Here is a 17,067-nt window from a genome sequence, read left to right on the forward strand (position 1 = left end):
ATTTTTTGGAGTTGTACTATATAGCGAGAAATAAGGAGGCTTCAGTGGCAGATCTCATGCAACACTAATGGTTTACTCATTGGGATATCAGTTTAATTAGAGCCGTACAGGTCTGGGAATTGGTGTCCCTAGCCTCCTTTTATGGATTTCTTGTATTGTACCAGGTCGGAAGGAATAGAGAGGACAAATTTTGTTGAAAGTTGATGCAGCACAAAGTTTGCAAGAGTATGAAAAAAGCAAGTGAAATACATAACAAACCTTGGGCTTCACCACCTAAAAGCAAAGGAAATACATAACAAATTTGGGCCTTTTAAATAGGGTTCCAAAGTGCACGAAACATGGAAAGAAAATAAATTAAGAATGAGATTCACATATGGATTAAATAGCAATAAATCTTGCTAATTGCATCAATCAGCATCAATTAAGATCAATAGGGGGGGAGGATGTGGGATTATTTAGGAGACAAGTTCAATTACCATTTGGTTGTGTAAGATACAGTATGCTCTCCTATTGCTAATGGAGGGTTGGGTGTAAGGAAGATAGGAACCTTTGATAAAGTTTTATTGGAGAAATAGTTATGGTGCTTTGGGACAGAAGATACAAATTTATGGTGGCATGTAATAGCTATGAAGAATGGTGAGGTTTGGAGTGGATGGACATTGAAACCTGTTTGAGGGACTCATGGTTTTCAAAGGAAAGCCAGGTGCTCATTTTGGTGCATGGGCCCCAGGCTAGTTGGGATCCTCCGTAGTCTAATCTTAGTTATTTATGATTCAGTCTTGTTTTTAATTTTAATTTAACTTGTATGCTGCTGGTTTTATTTTATTTTAGTGCTCCCAAATATATCTAAGCCATGGTATTGATTTTCTGGACGTTAACAGCAATAGTGGCTCATGGGTTAATTTACTTGGAGATGTGATAAGTTACCTTAGTGCCTGCTTTGTGTCGCCTTGAACTTAATTTTGCTACTCACTTTCTATAAACAAAAATAATTAATTAGCTTAATTTTTGTATAGTTTCTAGTTTTAAAGTCATAATCCTAGTAAAATTTGAAGTTACCTATAATAATGGGATGGAGGGTATGGTCATGGGTTCAAGGCTTATTAGGTGAGTGTGTAACTTATTGATAATAATAAATAAAAAAATTTGGAGTTTCCAGCAGTTTATATGGGGCATGCTTCAGTGTGTAGCCATTTGGAATGCATTAGGGTTGGTTGGTAGAGGTTTTCTGGTTTTGTTAAATATGTTGTTGGACTAGTAGGAGTGTACATTTTTTGCATGATGCTTCATGTGGAAGTCTTAAATGAGCTTTTCCCTGATTTTTTTTTTTGCTTGGTAGTTGAGGATAAAGATGTTTTTGTTTATCCTTTAAGGAGTACTCAGGATGATGAGGAAATGGCGTTTGAAATTTCGGATCTTTTCATGGTTTCTAGGATGGGAATTTTAATCTGTTTACTCTTTTTTTGATCTCTTGTATTCTAATTTTCTGTTGGGTGAATGGAATGAAAAAAAATGTTTTAAAAGCAGAATGTCAGTGGGAAAATTGGTATCTGTTCTATTTACGAGGCATTGAGAGGGTCTGGTTGTGCGTAGTTCCCTTGGAAGATTACTTGAGAGTTGACATAGTGTCCTCACAAGTGTTCAACTTTTTGTTAAAACAGCTGCCTTGGGAAAATCCTAGCTGTTGATGACCTTATTGAGGATAATTTCTGTTAGAATAGTGGTTAAAGGATTAAATTCGCCATTACCTAACATCTTATACTTTTGGACAAGTGGTAATTTATCATGACTTTAGAGCCTTATTTTATCTCACTCCGTTGTTGCCATTGGCGGTCTGCCACTACCAATTTTGTGTTACCCATTTCCAGCGACCACACTCGTCATATTTCCCAAACTTTGGTGTCCATTCCATAAAAAACCTATACACTATCCCGTAGACAACACAGTATCTGAGTAGGTGGTCCTAGTTTGAATCTTGTCTCTACTCTACCTATCATTTAAAAAATTTAAAATCCCACCTGTTGGGTCCCACTTATTTAATAGTGTTAGAATAGTAGTTAGATCAGTATTGTTAAAAGCGCACTTAAAGCTCCAGCACTTGAAACCCCAAGGTTTCAGTGCTTTGCTTGGTTGAAGCCAAGCTCATTTAATGAAGCACGCCTTAGGCACACTTTTCTGGTGCTTTTTGAAGATGCAAAAAGCACACTTAAGTGCTTTTTTTTTTTGCTAAAAAAACATAAATGATTAAATTAACTCTTTGATCTTAAAGGAAATGGCATGGAAATTGATTTATTAAACAAACATTGTTCTTAAGGTGTTGTATCACTCAAACAATTTTTTGTTTACAATGCATGAACAAGGATAATTTACTATTCTTATGGTTTTCGATCTTTGCCTTTTGGATTTATTTTCATTGAACTGTATACTTCTTTTGATTATAGCTATTTTGGTTATGTATTTCTATAAAGAACAGGAGGATTATACAAAATTTTTTGTTTAAACTTTCTATGAGTAGATTATTATCAAATTGTTGTCCATTAAATTTAATAATTGTTTTTAGTTTTACTATATAAAAATTTTAAGAAATTGAAATAACGTATATAAAATTTGTACTTACGAATTGTACAATCTATTTTTATCTAATTAGCAAAATACATCACTATTTTGACTTTATTAACTTTTTTTTTATAATATTATTTTTTTTTGATAAGTAACGACAAATTTTTATTAAAAAATGAAGAATAGCCAGCCCGAGTACATTGGGAATGTACTATGGGGGCATAAATCAAAAACCAAGATTACAACGATCAAGTAAAACAGGAATGGAATAACAAGAAAAATGACAAAAAACCACACTCCAATCTAGGAGAGTGTGTAAGAAAAAAGACTTAATCTCTAAAATAGAGCGTTCACAACCCTCAAAGCATCTCGCATTCCTTTCGCGCCAAATACACCATAACACACAATGAGGCACAATTCTCCACAACTCTATATTTCTATGTCTTCCAAACTTACCTTGCCAAGACTCAAACAACTCAATAACCTTCTGAGGCATAACCCAATGAATTCCAAACAAGCAAAACACCAACGACCACAACTCACAAGCAATGGGGCAATGAAAAAGAAGATGATCCACCGACTCCCCACAATTCTTACACATATAGCATCAATCAAGAACAATCACGCATCGTTTACGAAGATTATTTGTTGTTAAAATCTTACCTAAAGAAGCAGACCATGAAAAGAAAGCTACCCTTGGAGGAATCTTCGATTTCCAAATCAACTTCCAAGGGAAGGATAAGATGATAGGAGGGTAGAAAGAAAGATAGAATCCTCTAACCTCAAAACCTCTACTCCTTGCTGGCTTCCAACACAACCGATCCGGACCTAATCCCCTTACCATTGAAGAGTAGACCATATCCATGAACCGATCAAAGGATTCTTGTTCCCAATCTTGTGGAGGACGACGAAATTGAGCATCCCAATGAATCCTCCCACCAGACCAACACATAACCTCCGCTACTGAAGAGTCCTTTGTTCTACAAATACAATAGAGCTCCGGAAAAGCCTCTTGGAAAGTACGATCTCCGCACCATACATGCTTCCAAAACTTCACTCGAGTACCATCTCCCACATCATACAGAATTAGTTTAGAAAAACTCATCCAACCACTCCTAATATATCTCCACAAACTAACGCCATAAGCACTGGTCACCTTTTTTGTGCACCAACCACCCCAATCATTCCCATATTTCGCTTCAATAACCCTCCTCCATAGAGCATCGGTCTCCAAGCCATACCTCCATAACCATTTCCCTAATAAGGCAGCATTAAAACTCCTCAATCTTCTAATACCCAACCCTCCAACCCCTGTGCGGCTTACAAACCCGAGCCCAACTAACCAAGTGTAATTTAGAGTCACCATTAATACCACTCCACAGAAAATTTCGTTGTAACTTCTCCATACGATTTGCCACCTTCCTGCAGCGGATGGAAAGGAAGTATGTAGGTAAGGAGGAGAGAGTACTTTTAATAAGAGTGACCTTACCCCCCTTAGATAGATACAACCTCTTCCACCCTGCTAATCTCCTTTCCATCTTCTCCAAAATAGGATTCCAAATAGACAACTCCTTAAATTTAGCTCCTAACGGTAGCCCCAAATATCTCAATGGAAGAGAGGATTGCCTACAACCCAGCATCCCCACCAAAACATCCATATTGTAGACCACCCCTATAGGGACCAACTCAGATTTCCCCAAATTAATCCTTAAACCTGAGACCTCCTCAAATCTAGTCAGGATTGCTCTCAAACACGCTATATGCGTAGGATCAGCATCACAAAAAATAAGAGTGTCATCAGCAAACAAAAGATGAGACACCATCACCGAGTTACCAGCCGTATTACCTACAGAGAAGCCTGAGAACTGACCAGTAGTAGCAGCCACTTCCAACATACGACTCAAACCCTCCATAACAATATCAAATAGCAACGGAGACAAGGGGTCCCCTTGCCGAATCCCCCTAGAACTACCAAAAAAATCAGGACTACCATTGATCAAAATGGAGAATTTAACAGTAGAAATGCAACACATTATCCGTTTTCTCCATTTCTCTGAAAACCCACAGTGCTGAAGCAGATACATTAAGAAACCCCAACTCACATGGTCATATGCCTTCTCCACATCCAACTTACACAACACTCTGGAACACCTGACTTCAATCTACTATCAATACATTCTGAAGCAATCAAAAAAGAGTCCAATATCTGTCTACCTTTCACAAATGCATTCTGAGAATTTGAAATAAGCCCATGTGCCACCCTTCTGAGACGATTGGCCAACACTTTAGAAATAATCTTGTAAATCCCACCAACTAAGCTAATAGGCCGAAAATCCTTAATCTCCACAGCATCCACCTTTTTGGGAATAAGAACAAGAAAAGAAGCGTTAAGGCTCTTCTCAAACACAGCCTGAGTATGAAAATTTTGGAACACTGCCATAATTTCAGCTTTCAAAATACACCAGCAAGACTGAAAGAACGCCATAGAAAAACCATCCCGGCCAGGAGCCTTATCACCCTTAAAATCACTAATCACCCCAAACACCTCTTCCTCATCAAATGGCCTATCTAGCCAAAGTGCATCATCCTCCGAGATACAAGAGAACTCCACATCATTTAATAAAGGTCTATGAGCCACAGATTCAGCATATAGCTGCCTATAAAAATGAGAAATACAACCTGCTATAGCCTCCTGATCCGAAGACAATTCTCCATCCACCATAAGCCTATCAATGGAATTAAATCTTTTGTGAGAGTTAGCTATACGATGAAAGAATCTGGTATTCCTGTCTCCTTCTCTAATACAAAGGACTCTAGACTTCTGACTCCAACAGATTTCCTCCATCAAAGTAACTTTTTCTAATTCACCTCAAACTCTCTCCAACTCCAGCCTTTCCTCCACAACTAAAGCTCGACTATCCTCAATCATCTCTAAATCACTAAGCTCTTGCCACAATTTTCTCACCCGATCCTCAACATTTCCAAAAACCTCCACATTCCATTACTTCAAATCATTTTTCAAGAGCTTCAATTTATTGGCCAACACAAAACTCGGAGCTCCTCGGACATTATAAGATTCCCACCAAGCTCGCACCCTTTCCACGAAACCCTCATCTTTAAGCCACATATTCTCAAATCTAAACAGCCTCCTACCTCTCTGAAAAGAACCGCCCTCAAGAACAATCGGGAAGTGATCAGATAACAGCCTAGGCAAACGTTGTTGAGAGACAGGTGGAAACTTATCATCCCAATCTGCAGAAAACAAAAACCTGTCCAGCCTAGCCTTCGAAGCAATTTCATGAGTATTAGACCAAGTGAAAGATCCCCCTTGAAGCGGAATATCCATGAGGCCTTGCTCAGAAATAAAATTGGAAAACTCCCGCATAGCAGCAGTAAAAGAGGTTACACCAGACCGCTCAGAAGGAAACCTTACCACATTAAAGTCACCACCCACACACCATGGAACATTCCACCAACTGTTCAAACCACATAATTCTTCCCATAAGAACCTTCTTTCTCTCACAGAATTAGGACCATAAATGCCATAAAATGCCCAGACAAATTGATCTGACACACATGTAAATCTGCAAGAAACCGAAAATCGCCCCACAGCTTCCTCTTCTTTATTCACAAACCGTGTATCCCACATCAATAGCACCCCTCCAAAAGCTCCACAAGAGCCTAGATAAGACCAATCGACATGTTGACCCCTCCATAAACTATGAATCACAGCTCTAGTTATCAACTCCATTTTAGTTTCTTGAAGACAAATAACATATGGCTTCCATCTCCTGACCAAATTACGAACCCGAAGCCTTTTATCCCTATCATTCAGCCCTCTAACATTCCAAGAAATAATCTTCAAATTCATTGATGAACCACCACAACCCTCTCCTTACTTACATTCCTCAATTTCGTTGAACCAACCTCGACATTCATAGATGTCAATAAATTTTTCAACTCCCGCTGACCTTTCTGCCCCGACTTGCCATGCTTCATTTGATCATTTACTGCCTTAAGCTTTTTATCCTTTTTCCTGGCCTTTATAGCCAACAACAAACCCGTAATCTGCTCCTCAAAACCTTCCAACGAAGTGCCCACTGATTTTCTAAAAGCCTTAATCTGATTTGTTACCCATCGTGATAAATTATCACCATCAATCGATTCCATACACCCAACCCCTGGCTCAGAACTACACTCCAATTCCAAAGGAACTTCTGTGGCCAAAGGTACCACAACTATAGGCTTGCCACTACACTCCCAATTCATCGACCTCTCATTAAAATCCCCCATCTCCTCCTCTGCCTCCTTAACAATAGACCAAGAATCAACTAACCCATCACAGTCCTCTGCCCAGCTAACCATCTGACCGTCATTGATAAAAGAATCATTACCTGTTACGCCTCTACATCGTTGAATAGCACTCCGACACACTTTCCGGAGATCGGTGATAGAGATAACGGAATCACTACTTGTCGACCATCCCGCAATTGAAGCATCCACTCTTTGGAATTACCCCATGATTTGTCCAAATCACTTCGACCCATTCCCAATAAAGTGGGAGAAGGATTAAGTACCACCTTACCATCGAAGCCTCATGCTCCGTCGCCCTTACCTCGACCCAATAATTCATCATCCACATCCTTCGTCATCGCGGAGATGACGACCTCTCCACCATCTGTTCTACCAGGTCTCCTGCAGACAACACCTTCGTCTCCGCCAGCTCCACCAAAGGACAAATCGTAACTACTGGTGCTGGAACCACCTCGCTGTCAGCCTGTACCACTTCCGCTGTCGATATCGGCACGGCGGGGAATTGGGTAAGCCAGCTCGAGCTCACCGGAACGCTCGACCCACTCCCGCCAGGAACTTCCAGTGCCGATGTGGAAGAAATCGAGCCCATTGTGACCATCGGAGCCACCATCGGCCTCCTTTGTGGTAGAGAGTCAATCGCCGAGCTCGCTGGGAGCACCTTAGCACTCGCACCCTTCGAGAATGAGCTTAGGCCTGAAGCGCTTGACTCTATCTTATCATCCTCAACAAATGGGCCCGTAATACCTGGGCTGGAAGTATTTTCTGACTGCTTGGAGCAAGCCCCTACCTCAAAAACAAATGGGCTAGTCAATAATGGGCCTGAACAACTCTTAACTGCATGGGCTTCAGAAGGCCCATTGTCCATTCCTTTATTCACAGCTTGGGCAGAAAGATCCTCACGTGCCACCCACTTTACAGCTTGCTTATCACCCCTGTAACGTTGCCAAGACACCCGCCTCTTACCAAATTCATTTATTTCCACAGTCAAACCTTTCCCTAACCAGCCAGCCCTCCTAATTTGACACTCCCTACCAGAATCAACCTCATTCAAATTCAAATTATTCAATCTGAATTTATTTTGTTCCGGGGTTTTCTCCTTAAACCTAGCATCCCCATTACTACCACGGAGACTCCCCTCCACACCACCCACGGCAATCAGTATAGCATTATCAGCCGGAACTTCAACAGCCACCACCTAAATCCCAACTTCGTCTCTCGGAGGCTGCGTTGTGTTCTCCACTACATGAAACTTCCCTGTCTCGCTAATGGGGGGCTGGTGCGAATGCTTCCTTACTTGCACAGACGCTTTTACCGTTTCAGCAAAGGATCGAGAAGGGTGAATCACTGAACCCAACTTAGCCTTGTACGGTAAAGCTTTTGAACCCAACGCATAATGAGAAGGTTCCAACATTCTCCATAATTCAATTCCAAAAGCCCTCCAACTTTGGTGTGCCTTGCTTGCAGGAATAATGATCAATCTTCTCATCCCGCCAACTTTTAATTCTGTTACTAGAATAAATTGCCCAAACAGGTTCGAACCCCATTGCACTGTGTAGGCGGTGTCTCCATCCCTGAGCGTGAAGAAATGTTTGGGGTTAACCCCAACCACCGTTTGTTCCAAGCTCTGCATTAACCAATGTGCTGCGTTCCTACCCATAAAAACTGAGTGCATGAAATTCTTCCCTCGTTCAAGAATCTTAAGGGAGAAGAAGTTCCCCCCTTCCTCAACCACCAACTGAAACAACTTCGATTCAATAAAAAAACTGCGAAATCCACCCATATCGATCCAAACCAGAAATAAAACATTAACCGGAAACAAACTTTTTGACTAATTTGAGGTAGCCGGGCCTCGAGTAAAGAATTTGCCTAATGACACAGAAACATCTACATTGATAAAGTGTTATCACTGTTTTGAAGTTATTTCCATCTGGTAACCAAATTAATAAAGAACTTTAAGTTGTGAGATATGATTTTGCATTATCAGTGCTCTCTCTCTCAAAGTGGGTGGTTATTGAGTGTCATTTTTACATTTTTGCTTTGTTGTTTATCATAATATTATATTCTATTTACCTTTTTATTGGAAATTATTATATAATAAATTTGAAAAATTTGTGCTTTACTTCAATTAGTTGCACCCTTGTGCTTTGCACCTAGGCTCCAAGAGGCTTGCGTGTGTAAGCATGCTTAACGCTTTTACCAACACTGGGCTAGATGATTAAATTCATAATTTTCTAATAGTTTCCTAATAGTTTAAGTTTTTGGGAAAAAATAGTAATTTATCAGTGTCTATAATTGAGCGTAAATCTTTATTTTTGAAATCTTTTATATGAATGGTGCTTGCCTTTGGTGTCAATGTTATTTCTTTTTTCGTAGAATTTATTGGTCTACTAGATTTTAGATTGAACTTCTTAGGATAACCTTTTGGATGCATACTGTATGCATGAGGATTCCCTTCTGGCTCTTTATGATATGAAAACAGATCCTTATTTTACCACTTCCTCTGTTCATATTGCTGGTCATTTGTTTAAAATTTAACCTTTTTTATTTTTTTACCTATAAAAAAAAAAAAATCTAATTTTTTAAGGGAACATCATTTAATGCATTATCTTATAAATAAAAAGGTCCAAGTTTTCCTTAATTTAAACTCTAGTCAATATATTGACTTTTTGGATAAAATAAAGGGTAAGCAAGGAAATGTATCAACGCTGTATATATTGACTTTTCAAAAAGGACTACATTTTGGAACATACCAAACTGGAATAGAGGACAAACAATTTGGGACGAAGGGAGTATTAATTATTTTCTTCAAACTTAATAATGTCTATTTGTTAAATTAAATTTTCTATAATAGTAGCCGATGTGTCCCATGCGATGCACAGCTACATTTGTGAGAATCAGTTAGTAGCATTTGCTGCCCATCATTCGTGAGAATGATTTAGTGGCATTTGTTTCTGAAATATTGCACTACTACAACTCTCTGTATCATGGATAATCTTTTCTTGTATTTGATGATATGTCTCCTTTGGCATGCAAGCCTTGCGGCCTCCATTTTCAAATTGTTTTGGTTTTTTTGTCCCCCCTTAAAAAAAAGAAAAAAGGAAAAAACTCTTCTCAAAGTATTAGAGGATTTTGTTCTTGTTTCAAAAAATCAATTTGGGACCTACCATCGCTTCCTTGTAAACCATTTTTTATATCTTCTACCACATGATGTTTGCAGTGCTAAATGAAATACATATTGAAGCCTAATGATGTTGATCTTGTGGATGAGCAACTCAATACTTTTTACTCTCTTTTTTGTTTCAAAAGCACAATTGTTAAATTACCAACTGTCCCCAAAACTTAACCATATTGGTGAATTTAATCATTTAACAATTCTACCACTCCCCTTCACATATATTTAATTGTTTAACCATAATTGTTAAGAAATGGTAAATTTAATCATTTAACCATTATTCTACCACTTCTCATCATGTGTGGGCATATACTTTCCCTTAATAAGTGGGGCCCAATATATGAGATTTTATTATTTGAAATGGGAGGTAGAGTGGAGACTGGGATCGAATTCAAGGTCTCATACTCTGATATTATATTAAATTACTGATTGTCCCAAAAATTTAGGTTAGGAAATTATGAATTTAATCATTTAACTATAATTCTAACAACAATATTAGCAAAGATGGGTGATAATTGAGTCTGTTTGGCATCAGCTTTAGCTTTTAACTTTTATATATAGTTTTTTAAAAATCTTATGTTTCCTGCATTTTCTCATTTTTTCAAGATACAAGTATACTTTAGCATACTTTCAACGGAAAGTTTTTAACAAAAAGCTAGATAAATTGTTTCCAAGCGGACACAATATATCTACACAAACTATTTCAAAGGAATAGAATACTTTGGAATTTAACATGCCTCTTAGAAAGGGAAGCCAAAGTATAGTAAGAAAAATTATGGAAGATTAAATTCTCAACACAAAGGAAACCAAAATATAAAAAATATTTGCTATGATAGGGAATAGACCTGTGTTATAACTGCTATTTAATGGAGAAAGCCTTTTGCTTTCTTGGATTTACACAATGCTATTCGTTTGTTTTCTTGACGTTAGATCATCAGCCTACACTTTTTCCTCTCTTTGCTTTTACACACTGGCTATTAGTTTTTCTCTCTTAGCATTTACATAATTGGCTTGGCATTTACACATTATTTTGGGATTTTTTTTCTACAAAGGATATACACACACACACACACACATATATATATATATATATATCATGCTAAGTGGTTCCCATGTTATTAAAATTAAAATAAATCATTAAATTTTTGTTTAGGTGGAAGGTTAAATGGATACATTCATTTTAAGCTTCGCTTAGTTGGAAGGGTAAAGAGTGACACATGAAGGTAATTAGAAGAAGATGAGGTGGAAGACTAAATGAAAAAGTTCTCTAAGAATGCGCCATGAGGCAGCACCTTATGCTCTCACATGTGTATTAACAATCGTGATTTTTCTTTTGATGCCTGCTTCAAACTAGTTTATGTTTGTGCCACTTGCATTTAGATTATTCTCTACATTGTTCAGTTTCTATTCTCGATCTTCTGTTTAAGTCTATCTATGGGTTTTCATGCTTTTGTATTTTATTATTTTGGTTTCTACCTAGATTTATCTGAAGTCTAATCATCCCACAGAAGCTGAGAATGTGCAGAGAAAGATACTGCATATAATGGAATTATCAAAGGTTTAATTTCTTTTCTCTTTCCTCCTTTTGTATATACTATATTTTGATTCTGTGCTGCTAATGTCTCTCAATTGATATTTCATTGTACTTAAATATTTTAGACAAAGGTTGCATGGTATATTTAAGGTTTGAAATTTAGATTGTTGCATTTAGCTCAGTATATCTTTTCGCTTGAGATCTTTTTTAATTGTTTTGATAAATTTAAGATTCTATTAGAAAAAAAAGGGCAACCCTAGAATACGAGAAGTATACAAGAGATACATAGAAAAGAAGGAAAAAGCCAAGATCTAAAATTATAATTAGATAAAACAAAATCCAAAATGGAGGAAGAAGCAAAACCCCAAATCTGATAATCACACTATGAAACATAGGTTAAGACAATAAACGATAGTGGATAATTATTTTGGTTTTATGTCAGAGTGGTCTACTATGGAAGTAATTCTCTTTTTCAGATGTTGAATGGAGATATATAGAGAAGCCTGTAAAGATTTTCATATGATTTTATTTTCCTAGAGAAAGCTTTTGATAGAGAACCTAGAGGTTATATGGTGGATTTTAGAAAAGAGAGTTCTTTAACATATATAGAATACGTTTGGATGCAGCGTTTTCCAGCTGCGTCCACGTTTTTTTTTTTTTCCACGCGCATATGTCACTGTTCATTGGCCATGAACAGTGATTTTAGGCCAATGAACAGTACTTTTTGGGATGAACAGTAATTTTTACACATTAAAAAATTATTTTTGTACAGTGTTTTCAGTTTTCAGTTTTCAGCAATAAGTTCTATCCAAACGGACTCATATAAAGGTTATTAAGGATATGTATGACAACTGTAACTATTGTGAGAACAAGTGGAGGCATAGTAAGTGAGTTTCCTGTCACAATAGGTTTGTACATTTATCAACTTTATCTCTTTACACTAGTTATAGATGAACTTTCTAGACAGATTCAAGATGAAGTCCCTTGGTATATGCCTTTTGCAAATGATATAGCTTTAGTAGATGAAACTAGGCGTGGAGTTAGCATTAAGTTGGAAATATGGAGGGATGGTTTAGAATCTACTGGGTTTAGGTTAAGTAGGTCTAAAACAGAGTACATGAAGTGTGAGCTTAGTAAAATGAGATATAAAAATGGAGTCGTAGAACTTGATGGTCAAGAGATACCAAAAGAGTGAACCTAATGCATGTTATGAACATAAATTTAAAAAATAAGCTCATTATTAAAGTGAATGAAAATGGGAAGAGGCAGGTGTCATGGGAGATTAGGGGTCCTAATAGGGTGGTTACCAAGTGGTTTCCATGCATCAACTTTAAGGGGAGTTTTGAAACGCCCCATTTTGGGGCTAGTCCCAAGTGTTCTATAATTAGGCTAGAGAATATAGCGGGCCAAAATGATTTAAAAAGCACATAACGTTGGGCTCGGACAGGCTCTATGCTTTTGAGTTTTTTAATAGGGAGAATGTTTAAAGAGCTACGGAATTGGGCCCGCTTTCATGGATGGTTTTTAGGGAATTGGACGAACACCTACAATCGAGCTTGGTGGTTTGGCTAGTAAAGTTGTTGAAGTGCTAGCATGTTTCACTAACATGGTCGTAGCTTAGGAGTCTATGTCTGCTCATGTGGGTCTAGACTCCCCCTAAGGTCCAGCATTTGGAATTTTAATTTTTGATGGGAGGTGGAGTTGACACAAGACTTAAATTTTGGACCACTTACTTTGATACCATGATAAACTACCACTTGTCCCAAAAGTTCAAGTTAATAGGAAGTGGTAATTTAATCATTTAACCACTATTTTAGCACTTCCCTTCAATTGTGGGCCTATATTCCCCTTTTAAAAGCTAGGAAGCACAAATACTTCATTTATGTTGCTGTACCTGTGTCATACCATGTCATACCAGTCATTTTAAGTTATATTTTTTTAGAAATTATTTGTGTCACTATATCGTACCCTTGTCCATGTCCGTGTCCGTGTCTGTGCTTTCTAGTTTAAAAGTGGCGCCTAACATGTGAATTTGACTTTTTAAATGAGAGGTAGAGTGGAGTTAATGTTCAAACTCACTTATTTAGAGCCACGATAAAGTATTACTTATTTTTAATGTTTAAGTTGATAGGAAAGTGTGAATTTAATCACTTGACTATTATTCTAATAGTGATATTGCTAGAGAATTATGGTCTATCTTATTATGTTTATTTGGGGTACATTGGGTTATGCTTAAAAGGATAGTTGATTTGTTGACCTGTTGGAATTTGTAGTTTGCTAAACTTTGTAGTGGTGATGGTTGGAATGTGGTCCTATGCAACGTGGACCATTTGGAGAGGGTGTAATAACTAGATGCTTGAAGGAATTGAATGAGCTATGTTAGATTTTAAGATGATCTTTTTTACATTAGGGTTGGCTCCTTGGAGAGTTTCCTTTTTTGTATGGACAACAACAAGGCTATTTATGACTAGCCATCTTGTATGTTGGACTATTAAGAAGTAACATATTCATAAAATGTGTGTAGTGTAAGTCATGATGTTAAGATGGATAAGTGGAAATTCAAGAAAAGATAAGTAAATAAAATGAAAAAATTTGTTTAATTATGGGGTGTCTATATTGATGAAAACATAATTGAGAATCGCTTGAGATGGTTTGATTATGTGCGAAGCAGAGCAATTAATGCACTGGGGAGGAAGAGTGATTTGATTCAAGTAAAAAGAAGGAAAGAGATAGAAGAATACATAAAAATAACAATACTAGCAGTAGTAAAAGACATGTTTATTAAGGAGATGATACAGTGTACGATTTTAAATATAATATAATGGCAGATAAGAATAAATGTGGTTGAGCTCGATTTGCTTGTTAAGGATTCATAGCCGACCTCAAAGTTTTGGGACTAAGGCTTTGTAGTTGTAGCCAAAACCTCCAATCTCTCTCATCAAAAAGTGATCTAGTGTAAGTAGTGATAATTTAGATCTATCAAAATACCTAGCATTTCAATTACATGGTGCTTTCAATGCATATTGTGATGTGATTGGAGATCTTTGATTGAAATGCTATGTTATGACTGATCTTCATGCATTTAATGAAAGTTGTTGGTCCTTTTGGACCTTTCTTCTGCAAAGACATCTGTCAGTTAGTTTGCTCCTTTATATCATTTATTCATTCCTTATATATATATATATATATATACATATATATGTATGTATGTATGTATATGTATTTATTTGTATTTAAATGCACACGTGTAAGGAGTTTTTACTTCTTATTTGTTGTCATCATTTTTACGTTGCTATTGTTCATGTAAGACAGGGATGGAATTCTTTGGACACTATTATTGCAGCTGAAGGGCTGGCCATGACCCTACAGTCAGCTGAGAACTTAAAGGAAGCACAAGAGCTCTTTGAAAGGTGAATAGTAATGTATACAACTGTCCACAAAAGTAATTTTCTGATGATTTCAAATGGAATGCTTGCAGGTGTCTTGATGCCCGGAAAATGTTACTTCCAGAAGACCATATTCAGGTTTGCTGTTTTTGCTCATTAATTCATCTTATATATTGTCAAAGTTGGATTTTTATAGTTTTCATAACTTATAGATATATTTTTATTACATATAGGCTTCAGTCTTGATGTATAGACAAGATTGCTCTTTTAGTTATTTACTTTAAGTTACAGCATCAGGGATTAGCAAAAGAACTTCTAAGAAACAACAATTTTCATAGAAGATATTATATAGTATTCCTCTGTGTTTTTATGATTCATTATGGAGTCATTTTATCTATGTCTCATTATGTCTTATCATGCCTTATAATCTTTTTCTGTTAGAATGATTTTTGTGTGATCTAAGAATGACCACATTTCAAAAGATGTTTTGAAAAATGCAAATGCTGCAGGAAAAAAGAAAAGAAAAAGACTATGCATTGTAAGCGCAGCAAAGTGTAGATAAGACTTGTTTAAATGGTAAGACAAGAATTAAAAATGCTGAATCAAGTATATTGGGGCAAAATGTATGCAATAATCTTTAAAAGAATTTGATCCCAAGACATTGATGTATTCCGATCTTGCACAAGGATAAATGAAAAGTTGCTTACTTCTTATTTGCAGGTGGATAATAATGAATTCAAATATAACATATCAATGAATATACTCTTCAAAAGAAACATTCATTTAAAATCAATCTTAAGCACACCAATGAGTTCAATGTGATCTAGTTCAAATGACACCCGTCCCCTGTAAGAGCAAGTTGAAGGGTAAGGTTGTGGGTTCAATACTCACCCGGTGGGTGTGTAACTAGCAAAAAAAATAAAAAATAAAAAAACTCGCAAGTACCTAAGGGGACCAGGTAAAATTTTGTAGTTGTACAATTTTAGTAATTGTAAAGCTTTATAATCATTTTCCATGAGCATGGAATAGGAAATTATGAGCCTCATCATGTAATTTTAACAGATTGCCCGACCTCTTAGATTTTAGAGGTTAAATATTTTTGCGCTCCTTTTTTTTTTTTTAAATTTTTTTAAGTAACAAAAATTTTATTAAAACAAGAAAAAGCCAACCCGAGTACATTGGGAATGTACTATAGGGGCACAAATCAAGAACCAAAATTACAATGATCAGGTAAAACAGTAAGGGAAGAACAAGAAAGATGACAAAAGACCACACTCCAATCAAGGAGAGTGTGTAAAAAAAAAGGACTTAATCTCTAGCGTAGAGCGTTCACATTTCTCAAAGCTTCTAGCATTTCTTTTACGCCAAATACACCATATCAAGCAATGAGGACAAGTCTCCACAAATCTATGTTTCGATGTCATCCAAATATACCCTGCCAAGACTCAAACAACTCAATAACCTTGTGAGGCATAACCCAGTGGATTCCAAACAAACAGAATACCAACGACCACAACTCATAAGCTATGGGGCAGTGAAGAAGAAGATGATCCACCGACTCCCCACAACTTTTACACATATAGAAACAATTAAGAACTAGCACACATCTTTTGGGAAGGTTATTTGTTGTTAAAATCTTATCTAAAGAAGTAGACCATGAAAAGAAAGCTACCCTTGGAGGAACCTTCGATTGCCATATCACTCTCCAAGGGAAGGATAAGAGAGTAGGAGGGTAGAACAAAAGATAGAATCCTCTAACCTTATAACCTTTACTCCTTGCTGGCTTCCAACAAACCCTATCAATACCCAACTCCTGTACCGTCGAAGAGTAGACCATATCCATAAACAGGTCAAATGATTCTTGTTCCCAATCTTGTGGTGGACGACGTACCGTGAATAAATTGAAACCGCCACTTGGCCTGGGTCTAGTTCTGATCAGGAGAAATAATGATTGGAATAGATAGCTTAGTGGCTTAGCTAGGCTACGGACATCCAAATTCCAATGGTCTCATGCCTATAGAGGTGAGTTTTGACAAGTGCTGTGGCTCCACACAAGTAGTGGGTGGTTGAGGAGGGACATGAGAATGTAAAAAAGGATAAAG

At 37.0% G+C, this 17,067-nt stretch overlaps 1 protein-coding gene across 4 annotated transcripts in view; it reads left to right on the forward strand.

The window, feature by feature from the left end:
* The window catches only part of LOC142638161 (uncharacterized), a 52,075-nt gene that overhangs the window by 11,919 nt on the left and 23,089 nt on the right, over positions 1–17,067 (forward strand). For all 4 annotated transcript variants that reach the window (XR_012844986.1, XM_075812168.1, XM_075812185.1 and 1 more), the window contains 3 exons: positions 11,526–11,603; positions 14,892–14,989; positions 15,058–15,103. Coding sequence is in view for 3 of the 4 variants with exons in the window: in XM_075812168.1 (XP_075668283.1) it covers positions 11,526–11,603; positions 14,892–14,989; positions 15,058–15,103 (222 nt within the window). In the remaining variant the exon portion in view is untranslated. The remainder of the gene's footprint in view (positions 1–11,525; positions 11,604–14,891; positions 14,990–15,057; positions 15,104–17,067) is intronic.

This window comes from Castanea sativa, chromosome 1, assembly GCF_040712315.1.
Source record: "Castanea sativa cultivar Marrone di Chiusa Pesio chromosome 1, ASM4071231v1".
Taxonomy (NCBI): domain Eukaryota; kingdom Viridiplantae; phylum Streptophyta; class Magnoliopsida; order Fagales; family Fagaceae; genus Castanea; species Castanea sativa.